At 41.8% G+C, this 20400-nt stretch overlaps 1 protein-coding gene across 2 annotated transcripts in view; it reads right to left on the bottom strand.

Moving 5' to 3' along the window:
- Positions 1-20400, bottom strand: part of SMG6 (SMG6 nonsense mediated mRNA decay factor) — a 330566-nt gene that overhangs the window by 242967 nt on the left and 67199 nt on the right. For both annotated transcript variants that reach the window (XM_073565701.1, XM_073565700.1), the window contains exons 9-10: positions 19368-19429; positions 16649-16794 (exon numbers count right to left, since the gene is read on the bottom strand). In XM_073565701.1, the coding sequence (XP_073421802.1) occupies positions 16649-16794; positions 19368-19429 (208 nt within the window). The remainder of the gene's footprint in view (positions 1-16648; positions 16795-19367; positions 19430-20400) is intronic.

The raw sequence follows: 20400 nt of genomic DNA on the forward strand, positions 1-20400 counted from the left end.
ATATTTTTCGTCTGAGAATCGCATCGTAAAACTCGCACTGGCTGTCTTCTCTCCTGACCTGAGCTTGACAGCTGCATCGTAATCCATTATGCTGTCATGCTCAGGTCAGGAGAGGTGCCGGCCAGTCCGTTCAGTGCGATGCGATTATCGCAGGAGAAATACGCCAGTATGTCTCTTCCCTATGACTGACAATCGCTGGCTCCTGGAAGTAATAAAGTTATTATTTTTATTTTTTTTACCCAAGGAGCCACACTTTCAGTACAGTGGCCACACACCTTCCTAACACTATTAATCTGCAGATTTAATCTATTCCAACGTGACAGGTTCTCTTAAAGTGAGTTAGTCCTATAAGTTTAAAATGAAATCTGTCAGCAGGTTTATGCTATGTAATCGGAGAGTAGGGCCAGAGACGTGTCATTTAGTTGGCTGTGTTTGTTGTTTCAATTAAAATCAGTACTTAAATCAGCAGGATTTTGTTATTAGAGGACTAGATGTCTCATACTGTCTGGGTCACCCACGCCTCCATCACTGATTAGCAGCTTTCTGTCAATATACATTGACATACTTTCAGAGGTGTGGGCGGGATTATACAAAGCTCAGCATTTAGAGCTCTGCTAGACCTGTAGCAGAAAAAAATCTGATTCTATCACAACTGCTGCCCGCAGTAAACTAAGTGATACATTAACAGAAACAGGGTATCTGCCCTTACATCATGGTGTTGTCAGATTACATAGCAAACACCTGCTGACAGATTCCCTTTAAAGCCAGAAAGTGTGACAGACTAGAACATGTATATGCTAGACAAAATATGACTTTTGATGTTACAACAAAACTTACTCACTTTTTAGCCAGAGTACACAGCTTTTTTAATCACATAGTGGAAATTTTGTTGCAGAAACTTCTACAACTGAAAATTGGTTCTATTCATCTGAATGGGCTTGGTTCAGATAAATGGGACAATGGGTGTTTTTTCAGCAATTTTTTCTGCTGCAAAACCTCATCTCTTGGCAGGAAAGAAGCTGCAGGGAAACAAAAAGCGGGTTTTCCTTTATGAGGCAGTTTTGGCATGCTATATGTGGTTCTTGTGCATGCTGATGAAGTTTAGTGTTGGAAAAAAAAAAGGTCCTAGTCTATAGAATCAGGTTTTGGCAAAAAAAAAAAAAAGCAGCAAAACCTGATACCTGAGTTTTTGATGCGTTTTTTTCATTGTTTTTTCACCACCCATTCATTTCAATGAGTGAAAAACGCTGAAAGTGACATGCTCCATTGTGCAAAAAAACATGCAAAGCACAAAACCTATTCCTCAAAGCAGGACAGATTCTAGATGTAGGCTCGCTGAGAGCAGCTGCTTTCTCTCGCTCTGCAGAGGACGCTGAATGCCAGCGCTGGTATTCATGTGACCAAGAGCAGCTCTGGATCATGCTTCAACTCAAGGCAGCCGAAACGACACCAACTACTCAAAGTTAACAAAGAGGTAAACCAGAGACTGCACACATGACAGTCTGAGGATTAAAACCTGGAAAAATCATTCCAGAGAGGAGTTGCCCACTCAAGCTTCTGCCAAATCATGACATGAGAATGACAAACCCACTCCCTTGAGTTTCTCATCCCCTCGAAACAGAAGAGGAAAAGTTCACAGTCATTCATCTTTAGATAGAAATGTAGGGTTTATTACCACTATGAAGAAGTTCAATTACCATGACTTGTCTGTAGTCACAAGCTTGGAATAAAGAAAGACGATAGTGAAAATCACTAGTTTTGATAAGCCAGATAATTAGCCAACTGGCCTGTCCTTAAAAGGCGGACGTCATTAGAATATGCAATCATTTTATGATTGAGATCTATACCGATTAGATAAATAAGGGGGGCTTAAGCTCCCGTTACACACTGCGATATCGCTAGCAATATCGCTGTAAAGTCACCGATTTTGTGACGTTGCAGCGATATTGCTAGCGATATCGCTGCATGTGATACTTACCTCCGACCGGCTCCCCCGCTGCTCATCGTTGGTCGCGCGAGAAGCTGCTGGATCATTCCTCGTCGGTCACTTCCTGCTGGGCTTCCTGTGGAGAGACAAGCGACGCGTGGACACGGGTGGGAGGACGTCAGGATCGCCGCGTCTGACAGGTAAGTAGCGATCCCCGACCCCTGCGATGTCGCTGAGTGGCAGCTCACTAGCGACCACTTAGCGATGCACCAGCGATCCATATCGTTGTCGGGATCGCTGGTGCATCGCTATGTGTAACGGTACCCTTACACTGGAATAGCACTGCTTGCTTTCTAATTTTCCCCGACACCATGCCACTCCTCGGTTGTGCACTGAAATGCAGCAGGTCCCTTACAGTTGAATGGGAGCCAAACTGCAGTTTCTTTGCACAGCGGTCCCTCAGCCCAAAAGCTCTAAACCAGTCCCAAGTAATTTTAATTCCCAAAATTGGTGGAGGGTTCTCAGCCCAAACCCCCCCCATGCCATAACTAACTCCTTTACACAGGACAAACACAAACATTAGCTGTGTAGCCAACAACCATTTCTCTTGCCAAAAACACACCCCGCCCAACTGACTATGCCTGTTTACTTCAATGTGAGGGGGAATATGCCATCAGAAAAACTTTGGCAGTGTCTTATCTTCCACTGGAGCAAATGTTCAGGCTTTTCAAAATCTAACATGCCAAATGTTTTTTTTCATTCCCAAATTCACCATTGGAGGATGGTTGGGAACCCCCACATAAGATTAGATTGTTGACAGCTTTGGATGACCGCTCTCATAGGATGCCATTAACGCTCTGTTTATGGAAGGGATGGTCACAATTTACATCAGCGCATTGTGATAGACTCTACAGTCTCGTCTTTCACTACTACACTCTGCACTGATCATTGGGTGTTCTGTGGATGAAATGGGAAAGCAGCTAAAGGGGCTCTGATAACGCCCTCTCTATTTCTTTATTCCCAGAATTGCTTCCATTGGTATAAAGTGTAGAATGACGGCTCCATGGTGAGCAGTTGTGGTTTAGCTAGGCATTTAGGATTTTGCCCACTCTGAAATAGGATGTGATGGAGAAAATTGAAAGTTACGTGTGCTTTCATATAAGCAAATTTTCTGCCGATAACAAGTGCCGAATCACCATTATAGGAAGGTTGGTCAGCATTTTCATTTTCACTGAACAATGATCATAAGTGTTCAGAAGGACAATTATTTTGGAGGCCATGGCCTCCTCTTTTTATATTGTTGGCCACTAATCAATTAACACATTTTTTAGGCATGCTTAAAATCTACCTTTACATCAAGCAGAGCGTTTGCTCATTTATCGGCTGACAGCTGGACAGGTCTATTTTGGGCAAAGATAACCCAACAAGCTTCCTAAGAACTTTTGCGTGACCAAACATCAGCCCACCGTGTGATGATTACAGGGCGCCAGCAACAGGAAATAGGAGTATTAGGGGCCGCTTTTATATGAACGTCACTTAGGGTCTTCTATTAAGAAGAGAAACAACATCTCTAGACAGAGTTGATGTGGGACTTGGTTGGAGCCTGGTCTAAGGTTGACGCAGGGAGATTTCTTGTACACGTAAGAAGCTCTATAGTGAGCTTTAAGTCGGTGAAAAGTTGAAGCACCGCCCTCCCGTATATTCACATGTAGTGTGCACCACCAGGTAATGAGATAAGGGAAGGGAGGAATAGACATGTGAATAAGTGCTATTAATATACTTGGTGAATGTTTTTCCCAGCAGTATGCGCTCCTGAAGGATGATGATGGAACTTGATATTTAGATTCAAGGATGATTTTTATTTTTTTATTTTTAATTCGGTTTCGACTGCTAAGAGTCTTCCTCAGGTATAATGTCAAGACGGTAACGTTTATTGTAATAATTAAAAACGCTAAATAAAATGTTTATCGTTAAAGTCCTATCCCTGACAAAGATTTATCTGTGGGATAAGGAGAGAATAAATCAGGGTCCCCTGACAATTCTGGTTTTATATCAGGATAAATTTCCCTTCGTAGATAGACAGGGACAGTATAATTATATAATCTGGCAAAAATTAAGAGACCACCACATCAAAACCCTGTCATGGGCAGCCCAATCTCAAGACCTGAGCCCCATTGAAAACCTCTGGAATGTAATCAAGAGGATGATGGATAGTCACAAGCCATCAAAGAAGAACTGCATACATTTTTGTGCTAGAAGCAGTGTGAAAGACTGGTGGAAAGCATGCCAAGACGCATAAAAGCTTTGATTAAAAATCATGGTTATTCCACAAAATATTGATTGATTATATATAATGCTTAAAAAATATAAGTTGGCCAAACAATTTATAGTAATAACTGCGTAGCCATAATTTTAGTAGTTATAGATTCAATTGTGTCATTAGGTATTAGTGTGGTATAATATCCTGCTTGATCTCATATTGCTGTAAGAATGCCAGTCTCCAGCATTATAGAGGATATAGTATGTAGCATAATAGGATCAAGCAGGATATTATGCTTGATCTTATTATGTTATATACTATATTATTAATACCCAATATATATTAATATAGATATTAATATAATTATCAATATCCATTGACAAAGTTTAATAGATAACTACTAAAATTATGGCACATACAATGGGGAAAATAAGTATTTGATACACTGCCAATTTTGCAAGTTTTCCGGCCTCCTCCACACCTGACTAGATTTAGGACACAAGTGGTTACTATAGGTACCGTTCCAGCAGCTGGATTACAAAGGCAAACCTATACCACTTATACACACACCTCAAAACCAAGGATCTAGTCATATCCCTGATGAAAGCTCGAGATGTAGAGCTGAAACGTTGGATTGTAACACCACCCTTTTTTGGATTGTAACACCACCCTTTTTTTCACAATCAATAAAATCACAACAATTAACGACTGTCGTTGAGAAGACTTTACTTTCATGTTATTAGTGTGCCGGGGTTACTTATTGTCATGCTGAAAGACCCATCTTCAATGCTCTTACTGAGGGAAGAAGGTTGTCGGCCAAAATCTCGCAATACATGACCCCATGTATCCTTCCTTCAATACAGTGCAGTCGTACTGTCCCCCTTGCAGAAAAGCACCTCCAAAGTATGAGGTTTCCGCCACCATGCTTCACGGTTGGGTCGGTGTTCTTGGGGTTGTACTCATCCTTCTTCCTCCAAACACGGTAAGTGGAGTTGATACCAAAAACTTCTATCTTGGTCTCATCTGACCACATGACCATCTCCCATGCCTCCCCTGGGTTATCCAGATTGTCATTAGCAAACTTCAAAGGGGCCTGGACATGTCCTGGCGTGAGCAGGGAGACATTGCCTGTCCTGACGGATATTAATCCATAACAACATAGTGTGTTACTAACAATGTTTCAGCCTGTGGTCCCAGCTCTCTTCAGGTCATTGACCAGGTCCTCTCGTGTAGTTCTGGGCCGATTCCTGACCTTTCACAGAATCATCCTTACCCCACAACTTGAGAATCTGCATGGAGCCGCAGACTGAAGAAGATTGTGTTTCTTCCATTTTCGAAAAATTGTGCCAACAGTTGTTGCCTTCTCACCAAACTGCTTGCTTATTGTCCTGTAGCCTATCCAAGCCTTGTGCAGGTCTACAATTTTGTCCCTGGTGTCCTTAGACAGCTCTCTGATCTTGGTCATGGCAGAGAGGGTGGAATGTGATCGAGTGTGTGGACAGGTGTCTTTTATACAGGTAACGTGTTCAAACAGGTACAATTAAGTAATGAGTGCAGAGTAGGACCTACATGTCTGTAAGAGACAGAATTGTTACTAGTTGGTAGGTGATCAAAAACTTATTAAATTAAATAAAATGCAATTTAATTATTTAAAAATCATACAATGTGATTTTATGGATTTTGATTTTAGATTCTGTGTCTCACAGTTGAAGTGTACATACGATAAAAATTACAGACCTCTCCATTCTTTGTAGTTGGGAAAACTTGCAAAATTGGCAGTTGAATTAAATACTTATTTTCTCCACTGTATTTTATATTTGACTTATTATTCAATTATGTATACATTGTTAAATTTGATTCATCCACTCACATTTGTATGCACTTCACTCATCACTTTCACCTTTTTCACTCGATGTTTCCTTTGTATGAATTCATCCTTGTATTTCTTTACATTTATTTTTAATTATTTTTATTTTTGCTACCTGTCCAGCTTAAATATGAATCGCTGCAGTCAGGGCTGAGGACGGTAAGCCAAACCTCCGACTTCTTAGAGAAGATGATTAAGTGACTATTAATGTGTCTTGTAGTTAGGATATTATAAAGTATCATACAGACTTGCTGTAAGCTGATAAGGTCCCTACTACTGTACTCAAGATTTATGTAACAGCCAATACATACATAGAATAAAGGAGAATATAATTCTAGAAAATCGTACAACTAAGTAAAAGGTTGACTAATCTGGAAACATTTTGTATTAAACTTCAAATTAAGGGAACCTTAAAATGAAAGCATCAGCAGATATGGTGATATAATAACATACAGTACATCAATCATGTGGGAAGTCCCCCTCAGATCATCTATGCATTCATGGGGAACAACAAAGAAACACTTATTAAAATGAAACAAATGAAATAAAAAGTTCTCTTTTCAAAAGGCTCTGAAACAAAAGAACCAAAACCATAAATGGGTACAAAAAAAAGGTTCATAGATTTTTCTTTTTACACAAAACAGAAATTAGTTTTATGGATAGCTTCTCTCCCAGACTGTATCAGTCATTAAAATTCATGGAAACTCCAAATAGAAAAGGATCACCTTTAGGTCTTCCTTCATGCACAATTTTTTCACTCTTTTGGCTCGTAAAAACAGCTGCAAGAATTTTAAGAGTTTATTTTATTTTTGGAATGGGTACCATTTGTTGCAATGTCTTATATAGAAGCCTTCGAAAAACATGAAAAAGAGAACGGTGCTGGGTATTTTCAAAATAAAAAAAATGCCACTGAACTCCCCACCCTATAAAAAAATGCATCGTCTTTAATACCTCATTAAACATTTAAATACAACATCTGACAGACACCACAAAAATACTGTGTTTTTTCTGAAAATCTCCTTTTGAGATGCCGCCCTTATACAGGTGACGGCTGCTCGACCATGTAAGTCTACAAATTAGCAGACTTTGGTTGTAGCTTCCTTTTCCAGTTAGAGAAAAAAAAAAAAGAGCCGCTCTGGAGCACAAACAGCTGCCCCAACAAGTGGCTCACAAAAAAAGAACGGTAATGTAAAGAATATTATTCTGATGGAAGGCGTGGAGGAAATGTTTGTAATACTACCGCAGTGAACATGCAGCCATCTGATCGGTAAATGAACTGTAAAGGGCTGCGGAATATGATGGCGCTATAGACATAGAAATTACTACTAGCTGTAAAGTTACAGATGTATGATGCAGAAAGCTTGGTAGAAAATAACAGATCAGTGGGCGTGATATCAAAAACATACAAAAGCCGCTATATGACTGTAAACTACATAATGGAACCAAGAAACAATGTGACTAGTGCATCTTTGACATTCCTATTTCTGCTAAAAGTGACTCATTACTGGGAGCGATATCAATCAATTATAATCTGTAAGCGAGCCATGTAGCACCCCCACGGATGCTTAGAAATTAAAGCAGGTACTCTGGAAGGCAGAGGTTATTTATCACTTATTGAAAAAATAGGTGAGAACTTGTAGATCAAAGGGGGTCCTAGAACGAGTACCCGCGCCAATTGTTAGAATGGGGCACTTGAATGAAAGGGCAGCGCACATGCTCAAGCACCGCTCCATTCATTCCTTACGAAACGTACAGAACTCTGGCAGGCCGCTAAGAGAATGAATGGAGTGGTGTCGCTGAGCATACGCACCGCCGCTCCATTATAATGGGGAAACAACGAGTCTAGGTGATGACATCCTGCTGGAATGGCCCTTTACTCAAGCTGTCCAAGTAATGCTTGGAAATGTCACGTGCCCAGACTGGCTGTGGATTACATCCGCATGTGACAATTCATTACTGATTCTGTAGCAGGTTCGTCACAGAGCTGCAGCAAAATTATGTTGTGCGCTTACTCCGTATTTCACGGTCGGTAAAAAGCGGAAACCCACAGTGAAAATCTGCAGAAAGAATTGACATGCTGTTGATTTAGCATGTAGATTATATTTGTTATAGGGAATAGGTCAACAGGTTTTTGCTATGGAGTCTGAGAGCAGAATGAGGTAGGGGCCAGAGAGCCTGATTCCAGTAATGTGTCGCTTACTGGACCACTTGGTGTAGTTTGGATAGAATCCCTGTTTTCTTTGCTGCAGATATATCAGTTCTCTGAATGCGGAGCCCTGTATAACCACCCCACTCCTTTGATTGGCAACTTCCTGTGTACGCCTTGCAATCAGGTGAAGGGGATTGATTAAACAGGGCTCAGCATTCAAAGAACTGGTAGATCACAGTGGCTCAGTGGTTAGCACTGTTGCTTTGCAGCGCTGGGGTCCAGGGTTCAAATCCAACTAAGGACAACCTCTGCAAGGAATTTGTACGTTTCCTCCCACACTCCAAAAACATAATGATAGGGAATCTAGATTGTGAGCCTGTGGAAAAAATGGGGCTGTAGAAATAATGGTGCTATATAAGTGAGTAAAATAAATAAATCTACAGCAAAGAAAACAGCGATTCTATTCAAACTACACCAAGTAGTCCAGGAAGTGACATCACTAGAATCAGGCTATCTAACCCTATGTCATGCTGCTCTGAGATTCCATAGCAAAAACCTGCTAACAGATTGCCTTTAAAGTCTCATCTTCTTTGTTGCTCCAGTAACACTCTGCAAATGATCCTTAGTTTGAATCACATTATTTTTATTGAAAACGTAAATACAAATTTTCCATTTTCAATTACTGATAACATTTCACTATTATAAAACAAAAACAAAACATCACAACTTCAATTCCCTCACTTAGCCCAAATCCCAGCAGGCAAATGATCTTCTGGCTTCAAATACAAACAGAAAATTTGCAACAAAAGAAATAAAGCGCACGCAGCATCCATGATCATCATCTCCAATACATTAGCTCACCATCAGGGTACAGAGGATGAAGTGCCAAGTTACAACCCGTAATAGCTGGGTAGAAAAGTTGCACTTGCATTGTATGCATCTATGAGGACTTCAGAACAGTTACTTATAAGAAATCCGCAGCAAATCCACAATAGGTCCTTAGTGTTAATACATTAGCGAACCCCGTAATTTCATTCAAAATTACTAACGCCCTACTTACAGCCAAATCAAATGGACAATACTCTATACTCCTGCTTCTAGACCTGTCCTCTGCATTTGACCACTGCCTCCTACTACAGATCCACTCCTCCTTCGGCAACAAAGACCTCGCCCTATCCTGGATCTCCTCATACCTTTCCAACCGCACATTCAGCGTCTCCCACTCGAACACCACCTCCTCATTCCACCCGCTCTCTGTTGGAGTCCCCCAAGGCTCTGTTTTAGGACCCCTACTCTTCTCAATCTATACACTTGGTCTGGGGCAACTCAAAGTCCCACGGATTCCACTACCACCTTTATGCTGATCTCCCTCTCTGGCCCAGACGTCACCTCTCTGCTGTCCAGAATCCCAGAGTGTCTATCAGCCATATCCTCCTCAAACTCAATGTAGACAAATCTGAACTCATCATCTTTCCTCCATCTTACAGATCTTCCTTACCCGACCTAGCTATAACAATTAATGACATCACACTTTCCCCAGTACCAGAAGTCTGCTGCCTCGGAGTAACCTTTGACTCTGCCCTGTCCTTCAAACCGCACATCCAAGCTCTTTCTACCTCCTGACGCCTCCAGCTCAAAAATATTTCCAGAATCCGTCCTTTCCTCAACCCTCACTCTACTAAAATGCTTGCGCACGCCCTCATCATCTCCCGCCTCGACTACTGAAACATCCTTTTCTGTGGTCTCCCTGCTAACACCCTCGCACCTCTCCAGTCCATCCTTAACTCTGCCGCCCGACTAATTCATCTCTCTCCTCGCTACTACTCCGCTTCTCCCCTCTGCAAATCTCTTCACTGGCTCCCATTCCCTCAGCGTATCCAGATCAAATTACTAATACTGACCTACAAGGCCATCTATAACCTGTCTCCCCCATATGTCTCTGAACTAATCTCCCGATACCTTCCCTCACGTAATCTCCAGTCCTCCCAAGACCTCTTTCTCTCCTCCACACTCATTCGCTCCTCACCCAACCGCCTCCAAGACTTCTCCCGAATAGCCCCTATTCTCTGGAATTCTTTGCCCCAATAAGTCTGACTATCAACCACATTTGGATCCTTCAGACGGAACCTGAAAACCCACCTCTTCAAGAAAGCCTACAGCCTGCAATGACCCCGCTACCTCCTTCTCTCTCATCACTACCGGTGATATCACCTCAACCAACACCGGAACTGCTGCAACCCACCAACCTACTGTCTCCTTCCCCACCATCCTGTAGCATGTAAGCCCAAAAGGGCAGGGTCCTCTCTCCCCTCTGTATCAGTCTGTCATTGTTAGTTTGTTTACTGTAATGATATCTGTAATTTGTATGTAACCCCTTCTCATGTACAGCACCATGGAATCAATGGTGCTATATAAATAATAATAATAATAATAATAATAATAATAATAATAATAATAATAATACCCAAACAGGAGATTTACATTTTTCTGCCAAACAGGGCCCTGCAAATAAGTCAGTCATTTCTTTAATGACCAGGACTGATGGAGCGCGGTGTTCTGTACAAGCAGAATCTAAGCACAGTCTGCTCTTCGGTAGCTGCCGGAGCTCAGGGAAATGCTGCTCTGGTAACAGGATCATTCACACACGTGTGGGTGCATGCGTACAGGATTACACGCCTGTTATGCTGAACTCCTAAATCTCTCAGCATTAGGGTCTCATTTCAGCCCTGCTAACAGCAGGAACGCCAGTGTGTGCAAGAGAAGCACAAGGAGCCTGCAGTAGTGGAATTCCTCGCCGGTGCCACACACCAACACAAGTTCCCACAGTTCTGTGCCAGGGCCAGTGCCTAATGCTGGCAGCAAGAGATGGCATTCATCACTGGTGCATAGGTGATGGGGACGGTGGATTCTGAGAAAGTCATTCTCAACATACATCATCCTACCACTAAATGTTAATAGAAAACTAAATATATGTAATGCTCTAATTACATATTTTGTTGTGAAAAACTTGGAGACTTTCCACCCAAGTTTGCATGGGAAGATACTACATGTATTTATTATATATTAAATGCGGCACCTTTCCATGCATAAATGGGTGCAAGGCCTAAATAGATTATTATATACACACACATAATATGGTATAAAATACATGCATACATTTCTTTTTGGATAGCTGTTATGCACTGTGCACTGCCACCTTTCAGTCATTTAAAGTACTGCAGCACCACTTTGCCTGGGGTCTGCAAACCCTGAAAGGCTGTGTACACACACACACCCACGCACTTGAAAGTGTTGGCACCCTTGAAATTTTTCCAGAAAAAGCAAATTGGACATAATTTTAAACAGAACCCCAAAAGTGGGTTAGACAAAATTGTTGGCACCCTCAACGTAATATTTGGTTGCACACCCTTTGGAAAATACAACAGCAATCAATAGCTTCTGATAACAATCACCAAGCTTCTCACACCCCTCAACTTGAATTTTGGACCATTTTTTTTTTCCATTTTTTGCAAACTGTTCCAGGTCTCTCATATTTGAAGGCTGCCTTCTCCCAACAGCAATTTTAAGATCTCTCCACAGGTGTTCAATGGGATTTACATCCGGACTCAATGTGGACACTTCAGAATTCTCCAGCACTTTGTTTCCATCCATTTATGGGTACTTCTTGAAATATGTTTTGGATCATTGTTCTGCTGGAAGACCCATGACCAAGGACGCAACCCCAGCTTTCTGGGACTGGGCACTACAAGGTGACCCAAAATCTTTTTGTAATCTTCAGATTTCATTATGCCTTGCACACAAGTCAAGGCACCCAGTGCCAGAGGCAGCAAAGCAACTCCAGAACATCTTTGAAATTAAAATATATTTGACTGTAGTTATGGTGTTCTTTTCTTTGTAGGCCTCATTCCGTTTTCAGTAAACATTAGAATGATGTGCTTTACCAAAAAGTTCTATATTGGTCTCAACTGTCCACAAGCTTTCCAAGAAGGATTTGAGGTATCTCCCATAATTTTTGGCAAACTGCAGTCTAGCTTTTTATTAGGTCTCTGTGTCAGCAGTGGGGTCCTTACGGGTCTCTTGCCATAGGGTTTCATTTCATTCAAATATCGACACATTGCGGTTAAACTGATGACCCCTGAGCCTGCAGGACAGCTTGAATTTCTTTGAAACTTGATTGGGGCTGCTTATCCACCATCCAGACTATCCTGTGTTGCACACTTTCATCAATTTTTCTCTGCTGTCCAGGAAGATTAGCTACAGAGCCATGGGTTCTAAACTTCTTGATTATGTTGCACACAGTGGACAAAGGAACATCAAGATCTCTAAGGATGGACTTGTAACCTTGAGATTGTTGATATTTTTCAATAATGTTGGTTGCCAAGTCCTCAGACAGTTCTCTTCTTCTCTTTCTGTTCTCCATACTTAGTGTGGCACACACAGACACAGAATGCAATGCTTGAGTCAACTTCTCCCCTTTTTATCTGGTTTCAGGTGTGATTTTCATATTGCCCACACTTGTTACTTGCCACAGGGGAATTTGAATGAGCATCACAAGCTTGGAAACAACGTTGTTTAACCACAATTTTGGAAAGGTACAGGCAATTTTGTGCTACCCATTTTTGCTGCTTCGTATGCCTTTTTTCCTTTGTTTTTTTTGTGCGCGTTATTCCAATATACACAAAGGAAATAAACATATGTATAACAAAACATGTGTAACTGCAATAATTTTCTGGAACAATTTCAAGACTTTCAACACTTTTAGCCGTGACTGTGTGTATGTACATACACACATACATATACACAAACTATACAATATGTAAAATGTCTGAAACGGTTTTTTCCCTTACATTCTAAAATTCATGTATTATAATAAAACAAAAAAAACAAAATCAAAACACCACAATGTAGGTAACCCGTTATCTGCCAAGGAATAGTCAGTGAGACCCTCACTGTAACTAGCTGTCCCAAGTTCTGTCCCACGGCTGCACAGCTGTGAGGTGGACTGGCATGGTCAGATCACCTTGTCCTCACGGGGTGCCCTGTTTCCCCTCTCCCTCGCAGCCTCTTAGACAGGATGAACCAGGCTATGGTCACAATACTACACTGATGTATGCAAGTGAAGCCTGCTTTCCAATACAATTAAAAAAGTTAGGCAGGCACATAGTGCCCCGACATAACCAAAAAACTCTATTATAGCCAGTCTCGGGCAAAGGGCCTATGGCCATGTTAACTGTAAATTGCAGGAGCTTTTTCCGTACATATGCCAAATGTATGAAGAAAACTATGTCAGATCCATGAATGACATGAGCTACTGGAGAGCTTGAAGACTACGATCCTCTATACTAGTCCATATTATGCGCTCTATTACTTTATTGGCAGCTCACATCATCTTCATTATCGGCTGCATGAACATGTCCTTCTTCCTTGAAGCACAGCCCACATTAAAAATTTTACACCTATCAAAGGGGGTGTCCGGTCTTAAACTACAAATCTGCAGTCTCTATGTGATTGCAGACTCGTGAATCCTCACACCATAGGAACTGAAATTTAGTCGGGAGTATGAATATCGCATATAAGTCAAATGACCACGGTTCACGGCACAAGAGAATCTTCACGGCATGAAGACTTGTAGTTTAAGGCTGAACAATCCATTTAATCTATTTTAATTGAATAAGTATTTTTCTAATTTATAAATATATTAAAAAAAAACTCAAATTCATCAATGCAGCTCTAAGCTACAAGACATCGTGCTGTCAGATGCACTCATCTTCTTTTGATGTACCATTAAAAATCGCCCATTATGACTTTTGCCAGCTCAAATAGAATATGAGGTCACTGAAGTGACGCCACATTTAGAGGTCGGGCTGAGCCACAGTTTTACGGAGCATATACTGATCGGCTATTCTCGTGCAAGCAGAGTACAAATGTGGCTCAGACTACCCCTACACAAGGTACCGTGTCTGGAATATCATATCTGAGCCAGCACAATGGGTTGGATTCAAATTAAACGTCATTGGAAAACTGAATACAAGTGCAGGAGGATGGGATTTTAGGGATAGCATTTTTATCATCAGACAACCCCTCTGGGGGTTATTCACAACTGTTTTTTTCTTCTTCGGCCTAAGAACTTATAGGCAGAATGTTTCCAACTACATGTCCTGTTGTGCCTGGAGCTGATCTTTGCTGGCTCCTAGGGGTCATAGACCACTCTTGCTGACGATTCTGTGGCTTCTGCTGAAGTTACATTGAGCAGAATCACCAGCAGGAGCAGTTTGTGGTCTCTCTGAGCCAGCACCGGGCAACAACACCGCTAAAATGAAGTATACAGGTAAGACTAGTTTAACATTTCTATTACCTGTACGTCCATGTTAATAGGTCAGATACATCCCAAGGGATGACAGATTCCCTTTAAATATATAGATATTCACATAGCAAAAAATCATAAGCAACTCTGCGATTTAAATATATCCCCTCATTTGAATGTGGGGAGACCTCCTTCTGTCAGTAGCTAGGAGAATCAATGACATTAAAAATGATAGTCCTCCCTATATTCCTATATGTTTTGCATGATTCAGCCTTCACAGTCTCACAAAAGGTCTTTGCCATGATCAACTCCCATTTAGCATCCTTCATATGGGCCTCAAACTGAAATTGACCTCTCTACAGAGGTCCAGGGATGAGAGTGGCGGCACTCTCGGACTTCTCATACTATTTAGCTGGTCAACTTCGCTTTTTACAACACTGGATAGCAGATAATTATTGATTCCTTGAGCACGCTTTCTTCAAGCATCTGCAACTAAGACATGCCCCAAATACCAGTTCTCAGACATTGGAAATTCGCTCAGATATTGGAAAGTTACACATATCCTTACACCCCCTAATTGGTATTCTAACGAGCCAGGGATTCAATGGATTAATCTCCTTTTTACACATGAAGTTGCTAAGCAGGAGATGTTTCTCACCTCCATTTTTGGTTGAAGCGGTGGTTGGTCAGAGGAGGACTGGAGCGAGACCATAACCTTTCCACAATACTTTTCTCCGGCAAATAATAACAGGCTAATCCAAATGTATGAAGTCTATCAGAGTTACCTGACACTTAGCAGGTTATATAAAATAGGTAGATACACTGCTGCAGATTGTCATGTGTGTGTGTGGAGGAGGCGGCAGATTTTGTAGACCTGATGTGGTATTGCCCTCCTATTGCAGACTTTTGGAAAGAGGTTCTACATTAGTTACCCTCATCGAGATCACACAATCCACTGAAACACTGTGCCCTTAGGTGTGTTTAATAAGAATCCTTGATGAGGAGACTTGGCCTCACCACCCTCGCATTCTTCCCAGGGAAACCTTGTTTTTGGCTTGAAAGACTATCACCATGAGATGGATGGATGGATGGAAAACCCCTGTGGATTTCACATAGGGTCAATATGGTATAAACTGCAACTTATTATGAAAAATAAACAATGTCCTAAAAAAATTGATAAGTTATGGAATCCTTGGTTTGATTCTTCTTTGACTTGCATTAGTCTCTAGGTGATGAGGCATATTCTCTCATGATTAAAGGGAACCTTGTCAGAAGGATTGGCCGATATAAAAGATACCGCCATCACCTTTCAAGGCTTATCTACAGCATTCTATAATGCTGTAGATATGCCCCGATCTGACCTGCAAGAGAAGAAAAATAATTTTCATTATACTCACCTGCCGGGCACTGCGGTCCGATGGGTGTCGCAAGTCCGGGTCCAGCGCTTCCCTTCTTCTTATGATTGCCGCCCTCCTTCTTGCTTCATGGCTCCCCGGCATCATGTTCCTGCGCAGACATACTTATCTACCCTGTTGAGGGCAGACCAATGTACTGCAGTGCGCAGGCACCAGGAAAGGTCAGAGGCCCAGCGCTTGCGCACTGCAGTACTTTGCTCTGCCCTCAACAGGGTAGATAAGTATGTCTGCGCAGGAACAGGATGCCGGGAAGCCAGGAAGCAAGCAGGAGGGCGGCATCGCAACAAGATGGGAGGCACCGGACCTGGACCTGCGGCACCCATCGGACCGGACCAGACCCCCGGGTGAGTATAATAAAACTTATTTTTCTTATCTTTCAGGTAAGATCGGGGGCTTATCTACACCATTATAGAATGCTGTAGATAAGCCCTGAAAGGTGCTGGCCGCATCATCTTATATCTGCCAAGCCTGGTGACAGGTTCCCTTTAAAGTATGCGATATTTGGTGCCTGACATGGGCGTCCTATATATTAGACTCATGGTATGCTATGGGTAGAGTTAAACTTGCCAGACGGTATTAAAGAGCATTGAGAAAAGCTGTTTGTTCTTTTAGTCTATTATGTAACCTTTTCATGTTGTATAATCTTTAATATAAATAAGTTTTTAAAAAAATACATGAATTTTGTGTATTTTGCCATAATATACACTTACAAACAATTTTTCTTACCTTTGATCTGAGAATTGTTCACAGCAAACATATTAATAGCCATAAGCTGCAACATCCTGGTGCTGCCAATAGGTGATGGGCTATGCTGCAGAAGGGCTTTAAATTCCTTAAGAAGTTTTTCTGCTACAACATGGAAAGTTTCCATCCTTCAAAAAGCAATGAAAAAGTAAAAAAAAGGTAAGCAGTGAACAGCGGTCCCTACAAACATAGCCATCAGTAAAAGTCTCAAGAATTGTCACACTGCTTTTCCAGACTCCTGAAATCCAAACCTCCCTGCAAGACTGTGGTAGCCATATTGCTGCCCTAATGGGCAGATGTGTCAGGTTACAGTTTGAATGACATCCTTGTGGAATATATATATATATACACACACACACACACACACACACACACACATAGCATATATATATATATATATATATATATATAAAATTAGGAAACTGATGTAGGGAAATTGGGTGACGAAAACTAATTAGGAAAAACAAAAATCCAGCTTATATATAACCCATTTTGCTTTCTGTGGAATATATTTAAGGCGGGAAACCAGATACATTTCTAATTCAAGGTATTTTAAAGCTATCCTAATTATGAGAGCCTTAAAAAAAAAAAAAAAAAAAAAAAATCAATGCTGACCATTTCGCTTGAACAGAAGTGCCACACGTACACAATTACAAGGGTGGCACCAAGTTTGCATGCAGTCACCTAGCCATAGAAGCACAGTGCACCGCTATATCCTTCAGTTCCACAAGGGGAACGGGACACAGCCAGTTTTGGGACACACAACAATTCAGGTGTGTGCACACGTTGCGGATTCTGCTGCGGATCCGCAGCGGATTTGGCCCTGCGGATCAGTGGCAGTTTTTGCTGAGGTGTACAGTACCTTTAATTTTCAATGGAAAACAAAAATCGCAGTGCACACGGTGCGGAATTTTCCGCGCGGATTTGCTGCGGTTTCAAAACCGCAGCATGTCACTTCTTTGTGCGGAATCCGCAGCGGTTTCACACCTGCTCCATTGTACAGGTGTCAAACCGCAGGCTAATCCGCAGATAAACCGCAGGTCTTTTGACCTGCGAATTTTGCAAAATCCGCAAGGAAAATTCTGCAGCAGAATCTGCAACGTGTGCATACACCCTAAGCACGTTATCACCTATTTATAGGATACTTGATAACTTGCTAACGTGGCACAATGATTTTAAAAGGATTGACAGCAGACTGGATAACATACTTAGAATAGGTAATCAATATCAGATGGGTGGCTGACCCACATCCGGCACCCTCACCAATCCGTTGTTAGTAGCTCCAGCAGTGTCTGGATGTCAACACCACACAGGTCCATTCAATCAGAAGTGGCTGCTCCCAGTTAAGACAGATCAGTTTTAATTCACAAATTTTGAAACAGAAGGCCGGGCATAGAAAACTAACCTGACTTAAAGAATCCCAAAGATTATGATACATGTATTTAAAGGGATCGGTGAGCAGGTAGAAAGAGAGACCCTGATTCCATTGGTCACCTACTGGGCTGTCTGTTGCCGTTTTAATAAAATCAGTGTTTTATTAGCAAGAGATTATCACTACAGGACTAGGCGTCTCATGCCTCCTAGTGCTCTGTGTAACCCTGTCCTCACCAATAATAGCAGTTTTCTCTCAATGTATAGTGTACACAGAAAGCTGCCAATCAGTGGTATGTGCGGGTTATACAGAGCTCAGCATTCAGAGCAATGATAGATCTGCAGCAGAGCAATCCAGCAAGTGACATTGCAATGTCGTGCTGCTCTTAGATTCCTTTAATATCTGGCTACTGCTCTTTCACACGGTTCCCTACTCATTGACAGGGCTCACTTAGTAGCGTCTGGCCAGTTTCATCGCCCCTGATGACAAGGTTATGCTCTTTGAGCACTGGCTCGGCGGCCATAACCGAACAGAGAAATGCTGCATGCAACATTTTTTCTTTGTCCAGCCCAGTGTCAAGACTGATCCGGCATTAAGGGGCTAAGCAGTGCAGACAAATATGTTCTCGGTGCAACAGTCTGAACCCACAAAGGCATCTATTAATATGCAGAGTATTGGTTTATTAACATTTAATGTAGCTGGAAGTGGTCTGGACTTACAGAATTGTAAGCCACAGCGGACCTACTGTCAAGTTCCTTTTTAAAAAAGTCTAATGTGCTTTTTTTGAGCTAAACCAATATGAACTAATGGGGAAAAAGTTTTATCAGGTTTCTTACATATTAACAGCAACTTGCAAAAAAAATAGGCAATCACATGCTGAGGGCATACATATATATTATGTACACCCTGGCGAAGCTCAAGGTAGATGCCATGCAAGGTATTAAAGGTACCATAAGAGGTAACGTAATATTGGGGCATCACAAAGTCCTAAATGTTTTGTTTTAATATCTATTTAATAGAAACCCAATGGCTATGAGAGGAGGAGGACTAGTGACATGATCTATAAGCAAGGCCCCCAGAGATGTGAGATCTGCAGTATGAATGATGCTTGTCTAGGGATGGATACACTCATGGCTGGTCATATTTGGGTCTGCGGCACATCATCCCCACATCCAGCTGAGAACATCACTCCGCAGTGATGTCAGGGGAGTAGTGAGGGCGCTTCACCCATTGAGCCCTCTGCTATAAACACAGCTTGGCTGCAAAGAGGCTGACATTCCAGAGAGATGCATAATGTCGGAAAATGAGACACAGATCCAGCACACTTACCCAATCCTGGTGAAGAGCTTCCCCTGGGCATGCAGGAAGCTGAGCAGGAAGCGTTTGTTCAGCTGCATGGGAAAGAAAAAAAAAATGAAAAAAAAGACAAAACAATAAAACCTTTCGACATTCTGGGAAAGGAGTGGAGTCCCGGGTGCTGAAATAACCTGGCCTGGGGATGTGGGGGCGAATGGCTGTGGATGGGAAATGAATGACATGCCCTAAATCTCACACACATGCTGGGATGGGCACATGCCATTCTAAGGAGCAGAATATGCAGCCTGCCTTACAACAACACCCTCTACCGGCTGGTAAAACAGTGTCTAATAACAAAGAAAACAGAAGGAGCCAGCAGAAAAAAATATAAACACCATATAGTAATGAAATAACCAGTACCAGACATAGAACGGAAATCAGTCAGATACATACACACTACCTATAGTAAAAAGTGCTACCTGCAGGCCCACATACAGGTGCTCCTCACAAAATTAGAATATGATCAAAAAGTTAATTTACTTAAGTTCTTCAATACAAAAAGTGAAACTCATTATATAGAGTCATTACAAACAGAGTGATCTATTCCAAGTGTTTATTTCTGTGAATGTTGATGATTATGGCTTACAGCCAATGAAAACCCAAAAGTCATTATCTCAGTAAATTAGAATACTTTATAACACCAGCTTGAAAAAATTATTTTAAATGTTGGCCTACTGAAATGTGTGTTCAGTAAATGCACTCAATACTAGGCCGGGGCTCCTTTTGCTTCAATTACTGCATCAGTGCAGCGTGGCATGGAGGCGATCAGCCTGTGGCACTGCTGAGGTGTTATGGAAGCCCAGGTTGCTTTGATAGCAGCCTTCAGCCCGTCTGCATTGTTGGGTCTGGTGTCTCTCATCTTCCTCTTGACAATACCCCATAGATTCTCTATAGGGTTAAGGTCAGGTGAGTTTGCTGGCAAATCAAGCACAGTGATACTGTTGTTAAACCAGGTATTGGTACTTTTGGCAGTGTGGACAGGTGCCAAGTCCTGCAGGAGAATGGA

This window comes from Dendrobates tinctorius, unplaced genomic scaffold (genome assembly GCF_039654945.1).
Source record: "Dendrobates tinctorius isolate UK_male_01 unplaced genomic scaffold, ASM3965494v1 ptg000016l, whole genome shotgun sequence".
Taxonomy (NCBI): Eukaryota; Metazoa; Chordata; class Amphibia; order Anura; family Dendrobatidae; genus Dendrobates; species Dendrobates tinctorius.